This window comes from Andrena cerasifolii, chromosome 1 (assembly GCF_050908995.1).
Source record: "Andrena cerasifolii isolate SP2316 chromosome 1, iyAndCera1_principal, whole genome shotgun sequence".
NCBI lineage: Eukaryota > Metazoa > Arthropoda > Insecta > Hymenoptera > Andrenidae > Andrena > Andrena cerasifolii.
Genome location: NC_135118.1, coordinates 29405455 through 29424896, shown reverse-complemented (window position 1 = coordinate 29424896; position 19442 = coordinate 29405455). Strand labels below are relative to the sequence as shown.

The 19442-nt window shown below is 42.7% G+C and overlaps 3 protein-coding genes across 11 annotated transcripts in view; 2 read left to right on the top strand and 1 right to left on the bottom strand.

Moving 5' to 3' along the window:
* Positions 1–8081, top strand: part of Wwk (anoctamin 8 white walker) — a 45881-nt gene extending 37800 nt beyond the window's left edge. The window contains exons 11-18 of one of the 9 annotated variants that reach the window (XR_013086708.1): positions 499–810; positions 2000–2014; positions 3490–3687; positions 3798–4089; positions 4535–4846; positions 4998–5310; positions 5401–6774; positions 6858–8081. Coding sequence is in view for 8 of the 9 variants with exons in the window: in XM_076822843.1 (XP_076678958.1) it covers positions 499–810; positions 2000–2014; positions 3490–3687; positions 3798–4089; positions 4535–4846; positions 4998–5310; positions 5401–5971 (2013 nt within the window). In the remaining variant the exon portion in view is untranslated. Of the gene's footprint in view, positions 1–498; positions 811–1999; positions 2015–3489; positions 3688–3797; positions 4090–4534; positions 4847–4997; positions 5311–5400 lie in introns of all 9 variants that reach the window. The other 8 variants (XM_076822879.1, XM_076822861.1, XM_076822896.1 and 5 more) reach the window with 8 other exon arrangements.
* A 1297-nt stretch (positions 8082–9378) lies between these two features.
* On the top strand, positions 9379–10858 carry LOC143374541 (NADH-quinone oxidoreductase subunit B 2). Its single transcript, XM_076822729.1, has 3 exons — positions 9379–9532; positions 10049–10573; positions 10657–10858. Exons 1-3 carry the CDS (start codon positions 9508–9510, stop codon positions 10752–10754), a joined length of 648 nt encoding a protein of 215 aa, XP_076678844.1. The 5' UTR covers positions 9379–9507; the 3' UTR covers positions 10755–10858.
* Positions 10859–13096: 2238 nt separating this feature from the next.
* On the bottom strand, positions 13097–16943 carry Mau2 (Mau2 sister chromatid cohesion factor). The gene is made up of 8 exons (XM_076822139.1): positions 16306–16943; positions 15852–16031; positions 15500–15778; positions 15167–15413; positions 14841–15088; positions 14426–14631; positions 14137–14339; positions 13097–13703 (listed from the first exon to the last, which is right to left on the bottom strand). The coding sequence occupies exons 1-8, from the start codon at positions 16528–16530 to the stop codon at positions 13507–13509; spliced, it is 1785 nt and encodes a 594-aa protein (XP_076678254.1). The 5' UTR covers positions 16531–16943; the 3' UTR covers positions 13097–13506.
* Positions 16944–19442: the final 2499 nt, after the last annotated feature.

The following is a 19442-nucleotide window of genomic DNA, read 5'->3' as shown; positions in this document are numbered from 1 at the left end:
AAAAAATAACACTATTAACCAACAACTTTGTAAAAGTGAAGCATAATAGTTGTAGTTTATACAAAATAACACTGCAAAACCCTAGATTGTTATTACTAAATTTTACATAGGTTTATATGAAAAATGGGACTTTCAGACCCACTCTACCCTATATCTACAGGTGTCCCGAGCAGTAGTGACGTCCCACACTGCGCATGCGCAAAGAAAATGAAGCTACACAGCTCGATTTATCCTCTCCTCTTCTCTCCTCTCCTCTCCTCTCCTCTCCTCTCCTCTCCTCTCCTCTCCTCTCCTCTCTTCACATCTACAATCCGAACACTACTATTCAATACTTCACTACAAAGAACGTCCAACTCCTCCCACAAATCTCACTATTGCTCGGTACACTTGCACACTGCTTCAAAGTGTATTGAAACGTGACGATGATGTGTATTCATGTCAAGATCGGTTCTTCGGCGTGGCTAAAAATCCTAGTGATATTCTCCGGTATCGTTTCAGCAACTCGCCGCGTTGCTGATAGCCCGCCAGGTGATCGGCAACCTGAAAGAGTCCGCAGTGCCCTATCTGATAGAGCAGCTGAGACTGGCGCGTTTGAGCTTCGAGCTGTTCGGCGCTCTGAGCCCGAGCGAGGCGAGGCCTCCGCCGGGCGACGAGGCTGACGAGAACAAGAAGGAGCCTGAAGATAAGGGCGAACGGGTCGAGACCGGGAAGAGCAAGCAACCGAGGAACGTCAGCCAGGCTGAGCTGGAAAGTTCCCTCTACAGAGTAGGGCATCCCACTAATTCTCTACTTAGTGACGTTACGTTCAAGGTTTGGTCTAGACTTAGCTAATTTTCTTTCATTTACGATGCACTATGCAGTCACGCGCAGAACTGGCAGCGTTAGCGATACAGTAGAGGTGGATTTGAGGGGAAACCTTCTGCTTTGCGATTGCACCTGTTGGAGAGGATTGCTATTAGTTGTTGGTGAATTGTTTTTAATGTTTGGGAAATTTAATATATTAATATTTGAGAAATTTATTATTTTAATATATTATTATTTGAGAAAATTATTATTTTTATATATTATTATTTGAGAAATGTATTATTTTAATATATTATTATTTGAGGAATCTATTATAATAGTTTACTGTTTGAGAAATCTATTATTTTAGTATACTATTTCAGAAATCTATTATTTTAATTTACTATATCAGAAATTTATTATTTTAGTTCAATATTTGAGAAATTTATTATTTTAGTTCAATATTTGAGAAATCTATTATTTTAGTTTACTATTTAACAAATCTATTATTTTAGTTTACTATTTAAGAAATTTATTATTTTAGTTCAATATTTGAGAAATTTATTATTTTAGTTCAATATTTGAGAAATCTATTATTTTAGTTTACTATTTAACAAATCTATTATTTTAGTTCACTATTTAAGAAATTTATTAGTTTAGTTCAATATTTGAGAAATCTATTCTTTTAGTTCAATATTTGAGAAATTTATTATTTTAGTTCAATATTTCATAAATCTATTATTTTAGTTCAATATTTGAGAAATCTATTATTTTACTTTATTACATATTTGTGAAAGCGCAGTACCTATTATTTATTAAAAAATTAAATAACAGATTGCAGATGGTTTTGAAATTTCTTCAAAGTTGCAGGATTAGTAATGATTTGATAGTTTTAGCAATCCAAAATTATTGGATTTGGTATGGTGTTGATGGAGATCATTAACGCTGCCTGTTCAAACATTGTCACCACATTATTACTCCTCCCTCGTGTTCTCCTTAATGTCTCCACTAGCTTCAGTGTACAGTATCTTTTCTTTGGTTTCACTCGAGAACTCCTACCCATATGCCTCACGAATACGCGTCGAGGACATAACGCCCGTCCGTACACGGACGAAGCAGCTAATCGATGTTGTCCAGTGTTGTATGATCGGTTCTTTTTGCAGAATTTTAATGATTTCTTTCCCCATTTTCCAACGATTCCGTCGACGACGCGCAGATATCGAGCAAAAAGGTAATGTTCATCCTATCATTACGTACTTGACCCTTTCAATTACTAGCCGATGTACCAATTAACACGAATATACAATATGCAGAGTGTCAAAAAGCATAATAGCCATGGATTTCACACTTCACTCCACGCTTCTAAGCCAGTAGAAATTTGGCAAAAAGATCGTTGCACCAAAAGCGTAAATTCATTTATAAAAATCGTCACTTTCTTCACACCCTGTGCATACAATCGACGGCTCAGTATTAAGCATATGGTGCAGTCTCTAAAGTTGTCTCTTCAATTTGACCGATTCGTTTTAGAGCCAGGAATAAAATGATATTAACTCTTTGACTGGTAATGTCACTTCACCCTTGGAGGTCTTCATATATTCTCATCAAAGCATTGCTAAACTTACTTCCGCACTTCTCGGTCCAATATTCTCAAATGGCCTTAACGAGAGAGGTCTACCTAAAAATTTTCGAAAAATCGTTTTTTATATTTTCTTGAAAATATTCCCTGAAAGTGTCAAGTTAATCCGACCAAAATTGACAAAATTATACGCGTGTATGTAGCTAGGTGTTCATTGGTGTAATGCTCAGACCCAAAACTTTAAACGCGTTTTCCTCAAAATCATGTTTTCAGAAGTCGGTGACACACATAACTAAAAAATTAATGAACCGATTTACTCGAGGCTTTGCAGGCTTATTTTAGGGTTAAAAATCTAAGCACTATCGGGAGGTTTTCCTTTTCTTTGCCTAGATTTTTTTACTCTCCAAAAATCGTACCCGATAGTACCATGATAATTTCATATATTATCTAAAAAATATCGCATTTTCAATTTTGGATGATCCTGCACCGAGCTGCGGTTGTCGCCGCAAAGCGCCTTAAAAAAAGGACGTCTCGGGCATCGCCTATAACTCACAAACCTTTCAATACTTTTTGCCGCAAAAAATACTGAAATATCCGTAAGATGCACTCTTTCTAATAGACTAATGTTTAATAATAAAAGTTTATCGGTTTTTCTAGAAAAAATTCCCAAAGAAGCATGTTGTTTTGACCGCTCTAGGTAGGCCTCCCTCCCTAAACGCACCGAAGTCACTAAAGGTATCCTTTTCCAAAAGGAACGATGTTGCACATGTCAATCTTTTGTATACCTACTCCTAAGAGCACTGTCTCGGCGTGAGAACACGCCCGCGCCAGTCGAAGAGTTAAAATAGACAAAAAGTACCATCATGATAACTGAAAGGGTTGAATCCACGAATCACGGCTTGGCAAGCTGATTCCACATCGAGCGCTAGCTTCTTATCTTTTGTTTGACGAGCATAGTATAACCCTCGCACCACCCACGCTAGATACACCATATACACATGGTAGAAAGCCGCTACGATGTCCCCCGTACAATATGAATCTACCTTAAGAAAGACTAATCCTAAATAATCACAACAGTATTGCAAAGAGGTGCGCATGAAATTTCACGCGCGGATGTATTTCGTTCGCAGTACGACGGAGCGTTTTCAGAGCATCTGGAGATGCTGTCGCAATTGGGCTACGTCTGCCTGTTCTCTTCAGCATTCCCCTTGGCGGCCATGGCGGCTTTACTAGGCAATCTCCTCGAGCTTCGCGGGGACGCTTTCAAGCTTTGCTTCGTCCTCCAGAGGCCCTTTGGCCGAAGGGTCTCCAACATTGGGACTTGGCAAGTGAGTAACGAAGTCACGAGCGTGGCGCAAGTCCCTTGAGCTCTTCTAAGGGCTAATACAACTTTGTAGTTCCCGCAAAGATCATTCACCCAAATCGTTTGTTGTGCCAGAACGCCATGGAAGCGATGGGGTTGGTCGCGATATTAGTGAATTGCGCGCTGATAGGACTCAGCGGGCAGGTGCAGAGGATGTTCCCTGAGATGTCAGCCACCCAAACGATTCTACTGATTGTCGCCCTAGAACACATCATGCTGGCGATTCGATTCATTATAATCTGCGCGATCCCCGACATCCCGCACTGGGTGGCCACCGAAATGGCCAAGGTTGAGTTCTTGAGGAGAGAGGCGGTGAGGAGGCTCTCCTCCACTCCGTCGCCGGAGCAACAACCGGCAACAGTGATAGGTGAGTGATTCACTGTGGCATATGTCTCGATCTGGGCTTGTTACCCAGTTCTTGGCTACTTAGTGTCTTCCACGGTTGTTTCTCCAACGTCAAATTGTCATATCTGCGGAGCTACATCTTTGTGAAGTTTAAATAGCGATGGTAGCAAGTCTCATTGTAAGTGGTTCCTTAAACTCCCAGATTCTACAGAGATCACTGAATTCTTTGATTTCTCTGATTTCTTCGAATTCTTTGAATTCTCTGAATTCCTCGAATTCCATACACGTCATTCACAAGAAGCAAATGTCGAGGCCGGGGCATACCCTTATTCAAGGATCACAAATGCCACATGACCGTAGAACCCCATAAATATCGAAACATTTCATCATTTCCTTACTCGGCTAAAAAGCACGCCCCCGCTTTCTCATCCTCCCTCCTACCATCTATTAATTTCGCTCGAACTCAGGGAGATTCGTGGTGAGTCCAGCAGACGGTGAAAGCGAAGAGCAACAACTGTTATCCGATCGTACCGGAGACGCGACGTCCCCCAGTGTCCCGGACACACCGACCCTGGGGTCCACCACTCAGACGCCGAGCGGCCCTCCGACGCCCAGCATTGGGTCCGTGCCAAGAATCGCGGAAACACCGTCGGCGGATCACACGCCGGGCAGTGCCAGCAGCAGCGACATAGGTACACCTTTCCTGGCTGAAAATAACTTGGGCAGCATTCGCGACATACACAATTCCCCTAGATGCTCCATCCCTGGCGGAGAACGAGGTTCGACTACATGTTCCTTCTTCTCTTTTCGCATAATGAATATTATTAATTGTGCTGCTCGTACGCCAGCTTCTTTTCTTCAATTCTTATACGCGCACGCAGCGTCTTCCATAAACGGCAGGAATAATAAAGCCGTCCGCGGTGCTCATAGGGAGACGCCCGAGGGTGTGGTTACCGACTGAGCGGGAATGGTTACCGACAGACCCGGAGTGGTTACCAACCGAGCCGGAGGCGTCGGGCGGAACAGACCACTACAGCCACCACTTGACCATCGGGCCTCACGGAGGCGTGGATTGGGTCCGGAAATTGGGCCTCGAGCCGGGCGGTCGGAAGTCCAGCGACTCCGAGATCAGCGGAGCCGGCACGGTAGGCGGGAGCGGCGACGAGCTGCCTCACCTTCACAGGTCCACTGACTGTATCGTCTCCAAAGATCTCGCCTCGTCTTCGGACAGCGATCTCCTCAGGTAAGTGTTTTACGTAAGAATTCATCGACGATCCTTACATATCCGTCTGTCTTTTCTCTTTTCGCCACACCTCTGCGAAACGAAACCCAGATGCATTAGGAATTCCCTTTTAAGATCGGCTCCACCGTGGACAATGGCCCACAGGAACCAAAAGTTCCGCTTCTCCCCAGAGAGGGAGAAGGAGCGGGAGAAAGCCGAGAAGGAGCGGGAGAAAGTGGAGAAGGAACGTGAGAAAGAGAAGGAGCGGGACAAAGCCGAGAAGCAACAGTATCTGCAGCACCAGCGTGACACGCAGGAATACAAGTCCCAGCAGTTGGCCCATAATGCCGAGAGGGAGAGAGACTCGGGCGGGCTTTCGGACTCCAGCAAGACGATCTCCAGCCAGGAGGAGGAGAAACCGGCGAAGGAGGACCGGGAGGCGAAGAAGACCAGGGTGAAACAGAGCCTGATGAAGAGGGCCAGGTCCGTAGCCATCTTCTCGCTGAAGCTGAAAGAGCGCAGAGCGAGGGAGGCGGAGCTGAAGGCGAAAGAGGCCGAGAGGGAGGCCAGGTGGCAGCAGCCGCAGTCCTGCGTCGGCGGCGAGCTCTCCTGCATTCCCATAGAGAAACTTATATCCGTGGACGACATCGCGGCCATGGAGCTACGCAGACTTAATCATTAGCCGCTTGACGTTTCACTTTCGTTTCACACGCTACCGTAGAAACATTCGTCTACGCCAGTGATACTCGCTACGAAACGGTTGTTGCAGACAGTTTGGTTCGTGACACTCCGTCTAACAGGGGTCGTATCGGTTAATTTAAGTTCGTTCCAATAGCCGAGTCAAAGGAGGCTAATTGGGAATTGAGTTCGAAGGGAACGTGGAAAGGGAAATGGGTGTTACCGTAGGGTTATGTTTCCTTTTACTTATTAACGACTCTTTCTTTCGACGATCCCCTTCTCTGACTCCATCCCTAATCCCGAGGTTATCCAAAGGTCCGAACGAGCAAATTTATATATCAATTGGAATTTGTAATATCAAGGTTCGATGAAAACTTGCTCAATTTACGAAATACGTACTGTTTCGGTTAGAATCCTACAGGTTGCTGGCGTCTCTGGTAGATGGCGCTGCGCTGCGATTCTGTCGAACCTGCGACCGGAAGCCGCGAAGTATTACCAACTACGAGTATTTGTAGCGCGCCGGACTTTTGTCCGTGTATCTTGACGCAAAACGGGATATTGGCGAAAGATTTTCCTCGAGTTAACTTCTTATCCATGAATTTCGACGCGGTTTCCGAAAGCCGACCCTTCGGCAAGATTTCGCGCGAGTATCATTCGCGTGGGCGAAACGCGCGCACCGGAAGGCTCACGGGAACCATGAGCATGCTGAAAGTGGTCGGGAGGGAGGCTACGATTGAAGTGTTTCTTTCTGGGGATGTGACGCGGGGAAGAGCATCGACGAACAGGAACAAAGAAACGGCGCACAAAGTAAAATTGAGTCATTACAAATTTTAGACAACGTTCTATAGTAAACAGTTTAGAGTATCATCCTTAATGATCGCATTTTTTAGTAGATTAGTCGGATACCTTCGGCATCGTAGACCGTAAGCTCCTGGGATCGGTAGCACACGATCGATTGTCCCCGACTTCCTTGCAATTCGATCTGCTTGGGGAAAGGAACGGCACAAAATTTCCAAATTCGGAGAAGCGAATATATCTATCTTCCATTACACGGTGCAGTACCATTGAACACACCGATCCACGTATTTCTATCCTCTACCTTCTTATCGAGTACTTAACTAACTTTCAAACTCCTCGTTGTGATTCCAATAAAAATTTAAGAGATTCGACGAGCACGACGAGAAGCGCGCGCGTTAAATGTTGCGGGGAAGTCGCGTAGCGGGGCGCACGTCGCGCGATCGCGGACCGTCGCGGAACGAGAGGCAACGGACGTTTGTATTTAGAGCAGCTGCTGTCGGTAAAGAAGGCCGCTCGGATGACCCACTCGAGGGGAACTGGGATGTAAAGTGATCCCGTTGTTGTTGCTGAGGTATAAGTTGTTACTTAATGTTACCTAGATGTTTATGGGTTAAACGAAACTTTTTGCTAAATTAGATCTCTACGAATGCCTCCACGATTATAAACGTAACAGACACGCACGCAGTTTTCACACGCGCCTACGATTCAACGAGTTGGTTGACCGCAAGATACTTTCGTTAAATGAAGCACCGCGCAACACCGAAACGTAACGACACATTTTGTTCTGCCGCTCGATCGAGGGTGAAGGGGGGGAGGGGGGAGGGGGGAGGGGGGAGGGGGGAGGGTGGGAGTGGGGAGAGTACGGCTCGGTTGACGTGCGACAAATTTTAGGGACCGTTTTTGTATATAGCGAACTGTTCACGAGCCACGCGATAGAAAGGTTTGGTTCCACGGCCTAGCTGACGCGTCCCCGTCCGCCGCTGAAGTAGCGCAGTCGTTCGCCGAGACACTTTCTTACGTTCTAACTTTTTAACGACCACCCACCGTGACTATAGGCTATAGTGTTTACGATTAGACACGTCGACATTCGAGCACTGTTGAGGCAAAAAGAAATAACGAATAAAAAAAAAAAACGTCAGTAACGCATTGTACTTTAGCGCGCCCTTTGGGAACCGCGAGACTAGAATCCGCGAAGTTCGATAGTTTAGTCGCTTTCGTGAGGCGAAGTTTTAAAGTGTCAGCGGAACGCATCTATGTTTGTTAGATGTTTTGTATAAAACAGGAACTGAGCCAATAAAAAACATTCTACGAAGAAACGACCGTCGCATTTATTCATTCCCGCCTTCCGAACTGTATTACGAATTATTTCAATCTATTTTATGCAAAATTAGTCTGCAGATCGCTATTTCTGTTCAGGAGTATGAAGCTAATAATATTAAAAGATTGACTTGGAAGAATCTTTCAAATCTGTATACCAATTTTTTTTTATTGACACTTTTAGTGGCGATGGCATGCTTTCGCGTAAGGCCCCAACCAGGGCTGGTGCGAGGTGGATTCAGCAGGTTCCCGGGAACCAGGCCCAGCGCTCATAGATATTTATTATTATAAAATTTATTTACAAGTCCCCGCAGTCCACGAGAAGCTCATCGTAAATTTTCCGGGGCCCTATGAATAGATATTTATTATTATAAAAATTCTTTAAAAAGCCCCGCGATCCACGAGAAACTCCTCATAAATTTTTCGGGGCCTTATACAAGATATATATTATTATAAAAAAAAAATTTAAAAGGCCCCGCGATGTACGAGAAACTCCTCATAAATTTTTCGGCGCCTTATGCAAGATGTATATAATTATAAAAAAAAATTAAAAGGCCCCGCGATGTACGAGAAGCTCATCGTAAATTTTTCGGGGCCTTATGCAAGATATTTATTATTATAAAATTTAAAAGTACATATTGTTACGAGCACCGAGTGAACTGGAGTACATTTCCAACTGGTATAGGGTTCCAGAGAGAGAAGACGGTCGGTCGTCTGTAACGACGGTGTGAATATCGATTTGCCGTCAATCTTATACCGAGCGCCATAACGAACGAACATCAAGATCTTATACTTTAACCTATTGTACAAACTATTCGTTCTAAGAGTTGTATTATATTGTTTTAATTATAACTGAGTTATTCTGAATATTGTGCTTTAATAATAATCGCAATGCCCAATGAAGAGACGCCCCGGCAGTGTAACAATATGAATAGGCCCGCAAAAGTTTACGGCGGCCCTGCCATGAACGCAATAGTAAATGTAAATAGTAATAGAGAAAGCTTCAATTATCAACGATACGAACTGCCTTACCAAAAAAAACTACATCTAAAGTGCGTATGTGGGACCGATACTAGGGCCCAAAACGGACCCAGCCACCAACTCCACAGCAATCGCTCGAACCGTCCGCCTTTTCAGGGTTAAAGGGACACTTTTCAAAAGCTCGCGCCACTGAAAGCTGCAAAACAAAACGAGGGTAATGTCGAAAGAAAAGTATAAATAACTGAAAGTAATAAGAAATTCTTTTATATAATGATTCACTAATAGTTATTCACTCGTGTAGCGGAAGTATGTGTTCCTAAAATACAACGCCAACATAGGCACTGTTGCATATTGTAAACACTATCCAAATCCGATGCACCGAGGCGCAGACGCGCAGTGCAGCAGACAACTCCGTGGTGACGTGAGTGTGTCGTCGGATTGAAAATGTTTCGCTCTATCATGTTTTCGCGTAAGTTTCTTCGGGATTAATCTCGAATACTATGAACTACTTCCATCGATCGAGACGATTAACACTTAAATAAGATACAACAGCTGTGAATTCAATTCAACGAAACCCATTGCGAATACACAGACACATTCCGTGCATGTCTGCCTGCAAATCTATTTTGTGCCTAATTCTATCTAACAGTTTGTATTGCATAAGTCGCGGCAACCAAATCAGCCAAATTAATTCCACGTTTTCGGGCTTTGTCGCGAACCATCGCATCAGTTTCGTCGCAAAACGATTCATAACCTCGCGGGTTAAAGGGAACTTAGATAATACCGAGGGCAATGCGTTTTCTTTGCTGGACACTGAATAAATATTATCATGAATATACATAAATTGTTCGGTACCAGAAGGAAGCGACGGAATGTTAGGGAACCGAGCGTAGCGTTACGATGGGAGTATTTTTATTCCCAGATTCGCTGGAGCAGTATTCATCGTTGAGAGAGGTTAAGAATGAATGAACGTTTAAATTTCCAGCCTCCATCAATCAGGGCTTAGCGTCCCTGGTGCGCAACAACATCGCGCTGTCAGGATGCCCTGCGGCGACTCAGGCGAAACACATGGCCACGGAGGCCTCCGTACCGGAGAAAGTTACGAGGAAACCTTACAGTCCCTTCCAGAATACCAGTAGCATGGGTGAATACGCAGTGGCACGGCTGGACGATCTTTTAAACTGGGGTCGCAAGGGGTCGATATGGCCAATGACGTTTGGCCTGGCCTGTTGTGCCGTCGAAATGATGCACATCGCAGCCCCCAGATACGATATGGACAGATTCGGGGTGGTGTTCAGAGCTTCGCCTAGGCAATCCGATGTGATCATAGTTGCCGGTACTCTGACGAACAAAATGGCTCCGGCGCTGAGGAGAATATACGATCAGATGCCTGAACCACGATGGGTCATTTCCATGGGAAGCTGCGCCAATGGCGGTGGTTACTATCATTACAGTTATTCTGTTGTCAGGGGGTGCGATAGAATCATACCCGTGGACATATACGTGCCTGGTAAGATCGTAGGCTCTTTATGTTTATTATACATTCGTTGAGAAGTTCTTTGCTATGTATTTATATCTACAAAAATGTTTCAGGGTGTCCCCCAACAGCGGAAGCGTTATTGTACGGTGTGCTTCAACTGCAGAAAAAGGTGAAACGTATGAAAACAGCGCAAATTTGGTACAGGCAGTAAGATTCGTGTACCCGATAAACGTAGCAATTTCTGTATAAATAATTTTGTTATAATGTGAACTGTAATTAAGGTAAAGATTAAACTATGAATTATTTTAAATAGTGATTAAACGTTATCACTTTCTACAATGACTTAAGTTATTACGTAATCATGTCGTTTCCTGAAACTCTCATTTCTCTTAGGTTTTATTATTGTTCTCCACTATCCAAAGCTATGTACAGATGCTGTAAATAAAAGACTCTGAAAGTAATAATGTCGGGTGCAGCAGTGTCATTTTCTGTAGGGTAGACGTCCCAATTGCTGCTAAGTATCTATTACTGCCACTTGATTTATTTTACTTAAGGGGGTAGGTTACCCTCAACAGCCCGAAATCAGACTTCAAACGCACATTCTGAAGTAATAAATGAATATAGAGATAATTTTTGTTCTGGTTTTTAAGCGTCATTCTGTTGACTTTAATGTGCAAAAAGAAAATTTTAAATATATTTATAGGAAAAAAAGTTATAAATATAAATGTAAGAGCGTGTACGCGATACACCGTTTGATGGTGAACACGATTCCGGACAGGCGAATTACCTAAAACACAAAGTAAAGGCATTTTTATAATCTGTAAGACAGTCTCCATCTTGTGCAGAAAGCAAAATTTTGTTAAACAAATTAATACAATTTTTATGTTGATGTTTCTGATTTTTTCCCTTTTTTGTAGGAAAAATATTTTTTATCTTTTCCTTAAGAATTTATATTGAAAATGTGCTCCCGATACATAGAGGGGAATGGTTTCCTGTAGCTCCCTGTAAATTTTCATTCAGGTTTTCGAGATTTTATGTTCACCGTTTTGGGAAACGTAGTTTCTGGGAAATCGCGTTTAAAGTTGGACATCGTTATAAAATCTCATGTGCAGGCTCGTACATTTTTTAGAATTTCTGGGCCCGATTGCGCTTAAAATACGTAGAAAAGATGTATTAGCTAGCGGAATATGCAAACATTCTAAAAACCAATTTTCGAAAATTTTTAGGGTAACCTACCCCCTTAATAAAAACGTAACGTCTAAATATTGACTGTTCTTATTATTATTATTGTACAGTATTCTTCACGCGTTACGTTTTCTTTAAGTAAAATAAATAAAGTGGCAGTAATTGGGACATCCACCCTATCATGATTAATTAATACACAGTCGAAAGATTTTTAGAGACAATAATTCGTTTATATTTTCCTGTTTTACTCTTTATTATCTTTACTATTTAAAATATGTACAATATCTTAATTTAAACAAAAGCAAAGAGTTAGGCGGAACATCTTTGCCCCTTAGCTTACCACATATTAAGGCCCCTTTATTTTTCTTCTTTATATATTGCTCTATCTAATACTACTCACGGTTGTGTTTATTTTAATTATACATTACATACATACATTGTTTAATAAAAACACATCAACTGATACGCACCACGCATACGATAGGTACGGTAATTTCTTTCTCAAACACATTCTGCAAACCTGTTGTACCTACTATTTCATCTGTCCAATATACAAGAGTACACTCCCCGACACAATGTACCTCTGTTGTGTCCACAGCCCGAATTTTAAACCCCTACTTTGGTCATCGAAGAGCACAGTACGCTGGACATATATATATTATAATGAATATTCTATTAAAAAATCGTTCTAACGCTTTCATTGACTGCGGTGTTATTTTTACAAACGAGATTTCGCGTAATTTCGCTCGAACTGGACTCCCGGTATGTGTTTTCAAAATATTTACGCGTATCGTATTTCCCGATCCATATCATACCGCAATTCTCTATAACGATTTGTGATCAGTCTCGAGTCGAAGCCTAATTGAAGACGTACTTGCCAACGTGCTATGTAAACCTAAAAAGACGTATGAGTAAGACATTCAAGAAAGATATGCGAATAAAGTCAACGTACGACATAATATATTAACGTTACGGTCTTTATCTTCTATGCCTGGGGTGTCGCATACAGATAAATTTCTTTTCCTTTTTGTAGAGAGCAACGAAGATATAAAAAGAAGAATTAAGTTAGTCAGGCCGGAAGCATTGCAATTTTCTTCGCAGAAAATTAAGACCGGCCTTCGACGTAAGTGCGAGCAACAAGTATCCCTAAATTCTGTTACAACGAAAGCTACATTTAAAGCATAAATTAAATATAAGATTGCCAAATGAAGCAATTCGCCTGATCCTCGTACATGACTCGTGCCGTCCGGCACTGTGAGCGGTAGGGTCTATAAATTTTCTCGTGTGTGCCTGTGTACATGTGTGTGTTCGATGATGTACAAGTTACGTGGGAAAAGAAGAAAAAGAGGTTCGAGATAATTTACAATATACAAAATAATAAAATATATCAAAGTTCTATACATATGTTCACCTTTTGCGTATCTCTCTGTGACGTAGAAAATATGACTACAATAAACTGTTTGTACAAACCTATATATATATATAAATCTTTTTATGAAATTTCGCAAATGATAAATCTGTGACTCATAGAGACCCGAAAGGATACGAACAATAGACGAGTTTGGATATTAGTCAATATCCAGTTCCAAACAATTTCATTTCCCCGTGCAAGGGGGGCCGCGCTCCCCCATTCTCCTTTCCCGTTGTCACCCTCGCGCTTTATTTTCTCATTCTGTAATCCAAGCAATAATAATCGTAGAAACCTAGCGCGCCTCTGCGCTCCGTCAAAGTATTTTACATTCTTTCGGACAGGTAGACCGTGGAATCTTTCGGCGTCATTAAAGAATGGCCTGCGACGTGGAAGGTGGCGGGTTGCTCGGTAAGGCAGGCACAGGGCCGTCAGTCCACTGTATGAGAGAATGCTCGCCCATTTGCGTGCTCTGAAAGTGATCTTTCAGCAACGTCTGCGAGAAGGTACAATGCATTTGGTACGCGTCGCTTTCGCGATTCGGGTCCCCACAAATTCTGTAAAGATCTGCAACAAAAGTATCCTCGTTCGATGATTCAGAAAGTGGGAATCTAATACTTTCCGCGGGCCGCAATATTAAATACCGTGGCCCGATGGAAAGAAGTCGGTTGAAATGTCACAGGGGCAATAGGGGTTCTTCGCTCGCATTGGTTCCCGCCGCCCGTGTCCCGTTTGCTTAGTTTGTATTCGTCGACGTTCTCGCGTCGGCCAATAGGGATATACTATTCGAACCCTAGAGTTTCTCGACCGACTTCTTTCCATCGGGGCACAGTACTTAAATATACTAATCAAAGAACTTTAATTTATGGGGTGAATTTGTTATTTCCGACATAGATTTACAGTTAAAACAATTGCGGGCCGCAGGTCAGTGGCTGGAAGACTAGATACGGGCCGCGGGTTGATCATTACTGTTCTAAAATATAGTCGAGCAGTCGTGTACCTTTGAGTATAGCAGTGGCCCATAATTGCACGTGTACGTCAGGTATCTTAGAAGCTAACTGCATCGCCGGTGTGACCATGTTCATAGACTCCCTGCTATTCCCTAAGGAAAGGAATATGTGTCCCAAAAGTACGAGGCTACACGATGTGAGTCGATTCAAATCTTCCGAGTTCGCCATCTTTAACGTTTCCCGTAGATATCTCCTGCGAACGCATTCAAGAATTTAATAACTCAACTGATAATCAATAACTAATTATCAACAATCGCTCGATGAAATATCGGTTCATACTTTGCTTCGTTGTATCTAGCTCCAAAAAACGCTTGAAGTCCCTGTACATAATACGCCGCCGCTCTCAACGAATGCGAGTGCGATGGCAGAGACTCGGGATTTATCCGTTCAAGTAAAGCACCTAATTCTGCGTCCCTTTTAGTTCTCAGATACACTATCGCCAAGTTTAAATTCGCGAAGGTCCAGAGTTCCCTTTCCTGCGATGTCTGCGGGAGAATACAAGTCGTACATTCCTTTGGAGGCAACAAAGTTGGAATGACCTAAGGCCGTCGCGCATTCTCACGAATCGAGGATATTAATAATAATTCATTATTCCCGTGCAATTGTTTATAAACCTTTCGTTTCACAACGCCGTGCTTCGCTTCGCCGCGTTTTGCTAAAATGCGCGACGGCCTTTAAGCATTTGTCGTCTTACTCTGAGAGCAGCTGTGAACTGGGCTTCCGCCGCCTCCATGCAATTCATTGACATTGCGTATAATCCTAACAAAGCATGCAATTGTGGCCTGTGACCTTGTAGTAACCTTGGCTGCCTCCTGCAGAGCTGGCAGGCTTGAGAGATCTCTGCGAGAGCCACGCTTTTGTTCCCCATCACGAGCCGACACATCACTATGTGCTCCAACAACATCAGTTGAAAGACGGAGAGTATAGGTTTGTTGTCGACGACTGTAAGGAACAATTGCAAACATTACGTTCACGTCGGAACTCCAGCGAGACAATTAGAAAGCATCGTGCTGCAATTACTTTTCAGCTTCTCAATTTGAGTCAACGCTTTGTCTGTATACTTCTGCGCCTTGTCCATGTAACCAGCTTGCATCGAATGCATAACTGTTACTAAATAAACCAGCACGTATAAATGGTCCTTTGGCATCCATATGAACATGTCCCCGATGTTCGAGCCCGTGACTATTTCATCCGCTGGCCAGCTGGGAGACATTATGGTCTGTATACTCTGTTGCAACTGTTTCAAACAAGGCTTCACGCTTTTCACCTGTTAAATAGTAACTCTTAGTCTTCTAGTTTTCTAGTCATAAATTAATCCATTGAACAAAAGGCAAGAAACTGTTCCCCGCTTACCTGCCCCGCCATTAAGTAATGACAAACTTGAAGTACCAAAAAATACACTTTCAAATATTCCTTTTGGTGCGGGCTACCCTGCCAATTCTCTACATGATGCCCCGCCGAATTTAAAAGCGGATGGACCTCCGTGAACTTCTTGTCTATCAACAGAAGCATACACCGGCTCAGCAGGAACAGGACTCGCGTGTAACTCGCGTTGCTGATATGCGAGTAATCGACGCCCACCGCGAGCAGGCTACTAGCCGCGACGAAATCCTTTTCCGACGCGTGTATTTGCTGGAACGGATGGTACAAGGTTATTGCAGGATCGTTTAACGGCTGGCGTTACACCCAGCGATTCTCAACTTACTGCGAGTTGAAATATAAGTCTGCAGTGCCAATACACATTGTGCTGCGAGAGTTCAATAGCCTTCCGTAATATCGGCTTGCTGAGATTTGGTTGCTGCTGTTGCTCGTACAGTTCCGCAACCACACTCGCAGCTTCGAACTTCACATCGTCGAAAGTGTTTATATTCTGGCTCAGCCGCCACTGAAATGTAATATTCGCGTTACAAACACTCGGCTGAAATCGTACTTAAAGGGGCACGCAATGAAGTATTACTCAAATAGTTCACCGACACAGCAAACCAGTTCTATAACCACTTCTCAAGTTACGTTACCGACGGTACCAAAATAAGAAGAAAGGTTAGGATCTCGATCCAAAGAATTACAGAAATGTACGGGATGTACGCGATGCTATTAGAAGATAACAGTGAGTAACGTTACTTGCGAGTAGTTGGATGGTGAATAATATTTGGACTGACCGCTTGTTCTAAGTGAGATCGCGCCAAATCGATGTTTTTGGTATGCGTGAGGAGGATGTTACCAAGCTGAAGGTGAGTACGCGCCTCGACCCTCGGAGGCGGCTTAAAATTGAATACCGCTTGCAAGCACTGTATACACGATTTAATATTCGGCGGACTGGAGGTGCGAAAGTTTTCTGCTAGCCCTAACAACGACAGATACCAAGCGTCCTGCGAAGACGCCATTTTGACATTTCACGAGTAAAATCTCCAGCCGTGATAACACACGGTCGCTGGCTTCCCACGGAGGAGGCACCGTTGCACCCGCGAATTAGAGCCGCGCCACTTCCTTCGGCGGCGTGATCGCCAGCACGGTTTAATATTTCGCGGCGCCCCGTCCAGTACTGTTTCCCCTGGAAACCGCTCTATTGCGTAATGTTTACATACATATGCGACACGACATTTTCTACAATCTACATTATTGCTTCACATTTTTTTCTGCGCGCACGAACACCCGCTGTGCACGCGTACGGTTCATGCCACGGAAGCGGGGCGAGCCTAGGCAGGCCGCGGCATTGTGCATTTTAATTATTTTGAATGTATAACGGCGGCGGACTGTGCTTGTTATCTGCGGCCGAATCGTGATATAACTGAGACGTTTCTAGGGATATATCGTTTTTCTGTTCGAGCAGGCGGGCGGATTGGAACTTGTGGCCCGGCGCCCGGCGTGGTTTCGGAGCATTTTGGGAGTTCGTGGGAGATTGAATGGGGGATATATTAGTTATAGAAATGATCGCACAGAGATTTTCTTATATTAATTTCATTTCAAGTTTCTTGAAAGATTGTTGATCCAGTGGCGAGAATTTTTATTGGAAATTATTTATAAGAGGGCTTGATTAAGGAATTCAATCGTTTGTGTTTGGATATATTCCCTAGTCTCCAGGGAGAGCTCCCACCACAGATCAGTTATAGGAATTAGATTTCACATCTTATGGAAGATCGTGTTACACGAACTGAAATACCGACTTCGTTAAACTTACATGGTTCTGTTCTGCACGCCACGTTGGACAACGGTGGCTGTGGGAACTACATTCGACTAAATTGTAGCAGTCGGTATGTCAGTTAAGTGCCAGGTTCAGACACGTCCAGTAATTTAGTTGAGTGACGAGTAATTTAGTGATTTACCGTGTATGGACACTGAAATTTAGTCGAGTACTTTAGTAGAACAATGGTAAATTACAAAATTATTCGCTACTCGACTAAATTACTGGACGTACCTGAACCAGCCTTTACACAGTGTTTACACCACATTACAATTCGCGCAGGCGCAGCGCGAAAATCTGCTTTGAAAACTGTTCGGTGATATATAGGGGAGATGTCCCGATTACTGTGCCCTGTCCCTATTACCGTGCCTATATACTTAAAGATGTCGTACAAAAAAACTTGCATAAATGAATAAGGAAATATTTTTTTTTAATTAAGTTAAACTATTAATGTATGTGTTACAAACGAGAAGGTTGTATTTTTAAACAATTAAAGCATAATAAAAAAAAATCAAATAGGCATATGAAGATTTCGATGGATTTAGCTAAATCTTTATAATAAATTGATAATTATCATGATTTGCACTTATATAAAGTATTTATTATATCATAAAAGGTTCAAATTTTATGAAAAATAGCAAAATGAGCACTTTTGAAACGTTTTCGTATTTTTAAAGTGAATTCGGTAATAGGGACATGAATTTAACGCTTGTCCCTATTACCGTGTCCCTCGGTGCCCACTGGCTCCCTCTGTAACTGCTAAACCTAACCTTACTTTCGTTTCTCGAACGTTTCAGAACGGATGAACAGAAATTTATATTTGCATATTTTGCTTTTGTAATGAAAAGGTCGTATTAAATTTACATAAAAACACCTCTCGTAGAGCAGAAAAATCTTTTGATCAGTTCACAGTTGAAAGACATAACCTAACCGCGGGAACGCTATTCAAAAAAGGGCACGGGAATATGAACAACCCGGATAACGCATTTTCAGGGCACAGTAATTGGGACAAAATATGTATTTTTATTTCAATTAAAAGAAATATGAAAAATAAACATCTTCAACCCGAAAAAAATGTCTTAATAAAGAGAAAAGTTCAAAACATCAACATAAATTTTCACCGAGCAAAGTTAAAGTCAGAGAAGTCAGTAATTAATTCCTTCGCGAGCAAGTGAACGCCAAAGCAAAGAGAAGATATAATAAGAGGCGTCACTCGACAAGGACAGACATAAACTAGGGACATCACTAGACGACTAATTTAAATGCCCATTCGGCAATGATCGGTAAACCACGGTAAACTTCGGCAATAATCAGCAAATTGCGGTAAGGTACATTTAGTCGATTTGAATATCCCGCTCGAATAGACAACCAATTTAAATGCCAAGGTCAAGTAAGGACTTCAAACGTTCCACCCGGAGTGACGCCTCTTATTACATCTACTCTGTGGTCAAAGCACCGTAATCGGGACACGCACTCTAGTGTTATAGTTACTTACAAATGCAGGCAGGGAATACCTAACTTCACGCGGTTGGCGCGCAATCGCGTCCGTTTCGCGAACACATATTACTAGGAACTTGTACTAAATATCCCTAGACACTTTTTCGCGGGAAACATGCGTTCACCTTTCACTTTTAAATACAAGTCACAACAAATGCAGGCGTTCAAAACAGTCTGTATCTATCCTCACAAAAAAAGACCCTGCACAATAATCGTTTCATTTAATACGGCAATTAAAGCAACCTTAAAAGTCTTCCAAGTAATTTTATATTTTACTCTAACCCTCCACTGTCTTCCAAACCTAAATTCCCCCAAATCTGTAATTAATTACTAAATCGGAAACTAATGAATACTTCGTATGGTACTATTCGATAATCCGGAGAGCGTGGAGAGAAATTTAAAGAATAATATTACAATTCTAATGGAAGTTTAACAGGTGTATATCAGAACTGCTTCTAGCATTAAATTCCAAGACAACCCCGCGATTTAATGTCGCAGCGGCAAAAGCTTTCGCGGCACACAACGGCCTCCGATTCGAACCACTATCCCACATGTCCGTGTCGCAATGTAGGATATCCCCTCCAGAAAGTAAACCGCCGCAGAACTCGGCGCGCTTCT

What these genes read in the sequence shown, in the direction of transcription:
- LOC143374541 (XM_076822729.1), top strand. Translation starts at nt 9,508, where the DNA reads ATGTTTCGCTCTATCATGTTTTCGC. An exon ending in TCGCTCTATCATGTTTTCGC is followed by an intron (nt 9,533 to 10,048) that starts GTAAGTTTCTTC and finishes TTAAATTTCCAG; the next exon opens with CCTCCATCAATCAGGGCTTA. An exon ending in CGTGGACATATACGTGCCTG is followed by an intron (nt 10,574 to 10,656) that starts GTAAGATCGTAG and finishes AAAATGTTTCAG; the next exon opens with GGTGTCCCCCAACAGCGGAA.
- Mau2 (XM_076822139.1), bottom strand. Translation starts at nt 16,530, where the DNA reads ATGGCGTCTTCGCAGGACGCTTGGTATCTGTCGTTGTTAGGGCTAGCA. An exon ending in GATCTCACTTAGAACAAGCG is followed by an intron (nt 16,032 to 16,305) that starts GTCAGTCCAAAT and finishes ATTACATTTCAG; the next exon opens with TGGCGGCTGAGCCAGAATAT. An exon ending in GGCCACTGCTATACTCAAAG is followed by an intron (nt 13,704 to 14,136) that starts GTACACGACTGC and finishes CTTTTGTTGCAG; the next exon opens with ATCTTTACAGAATTTGTGGG.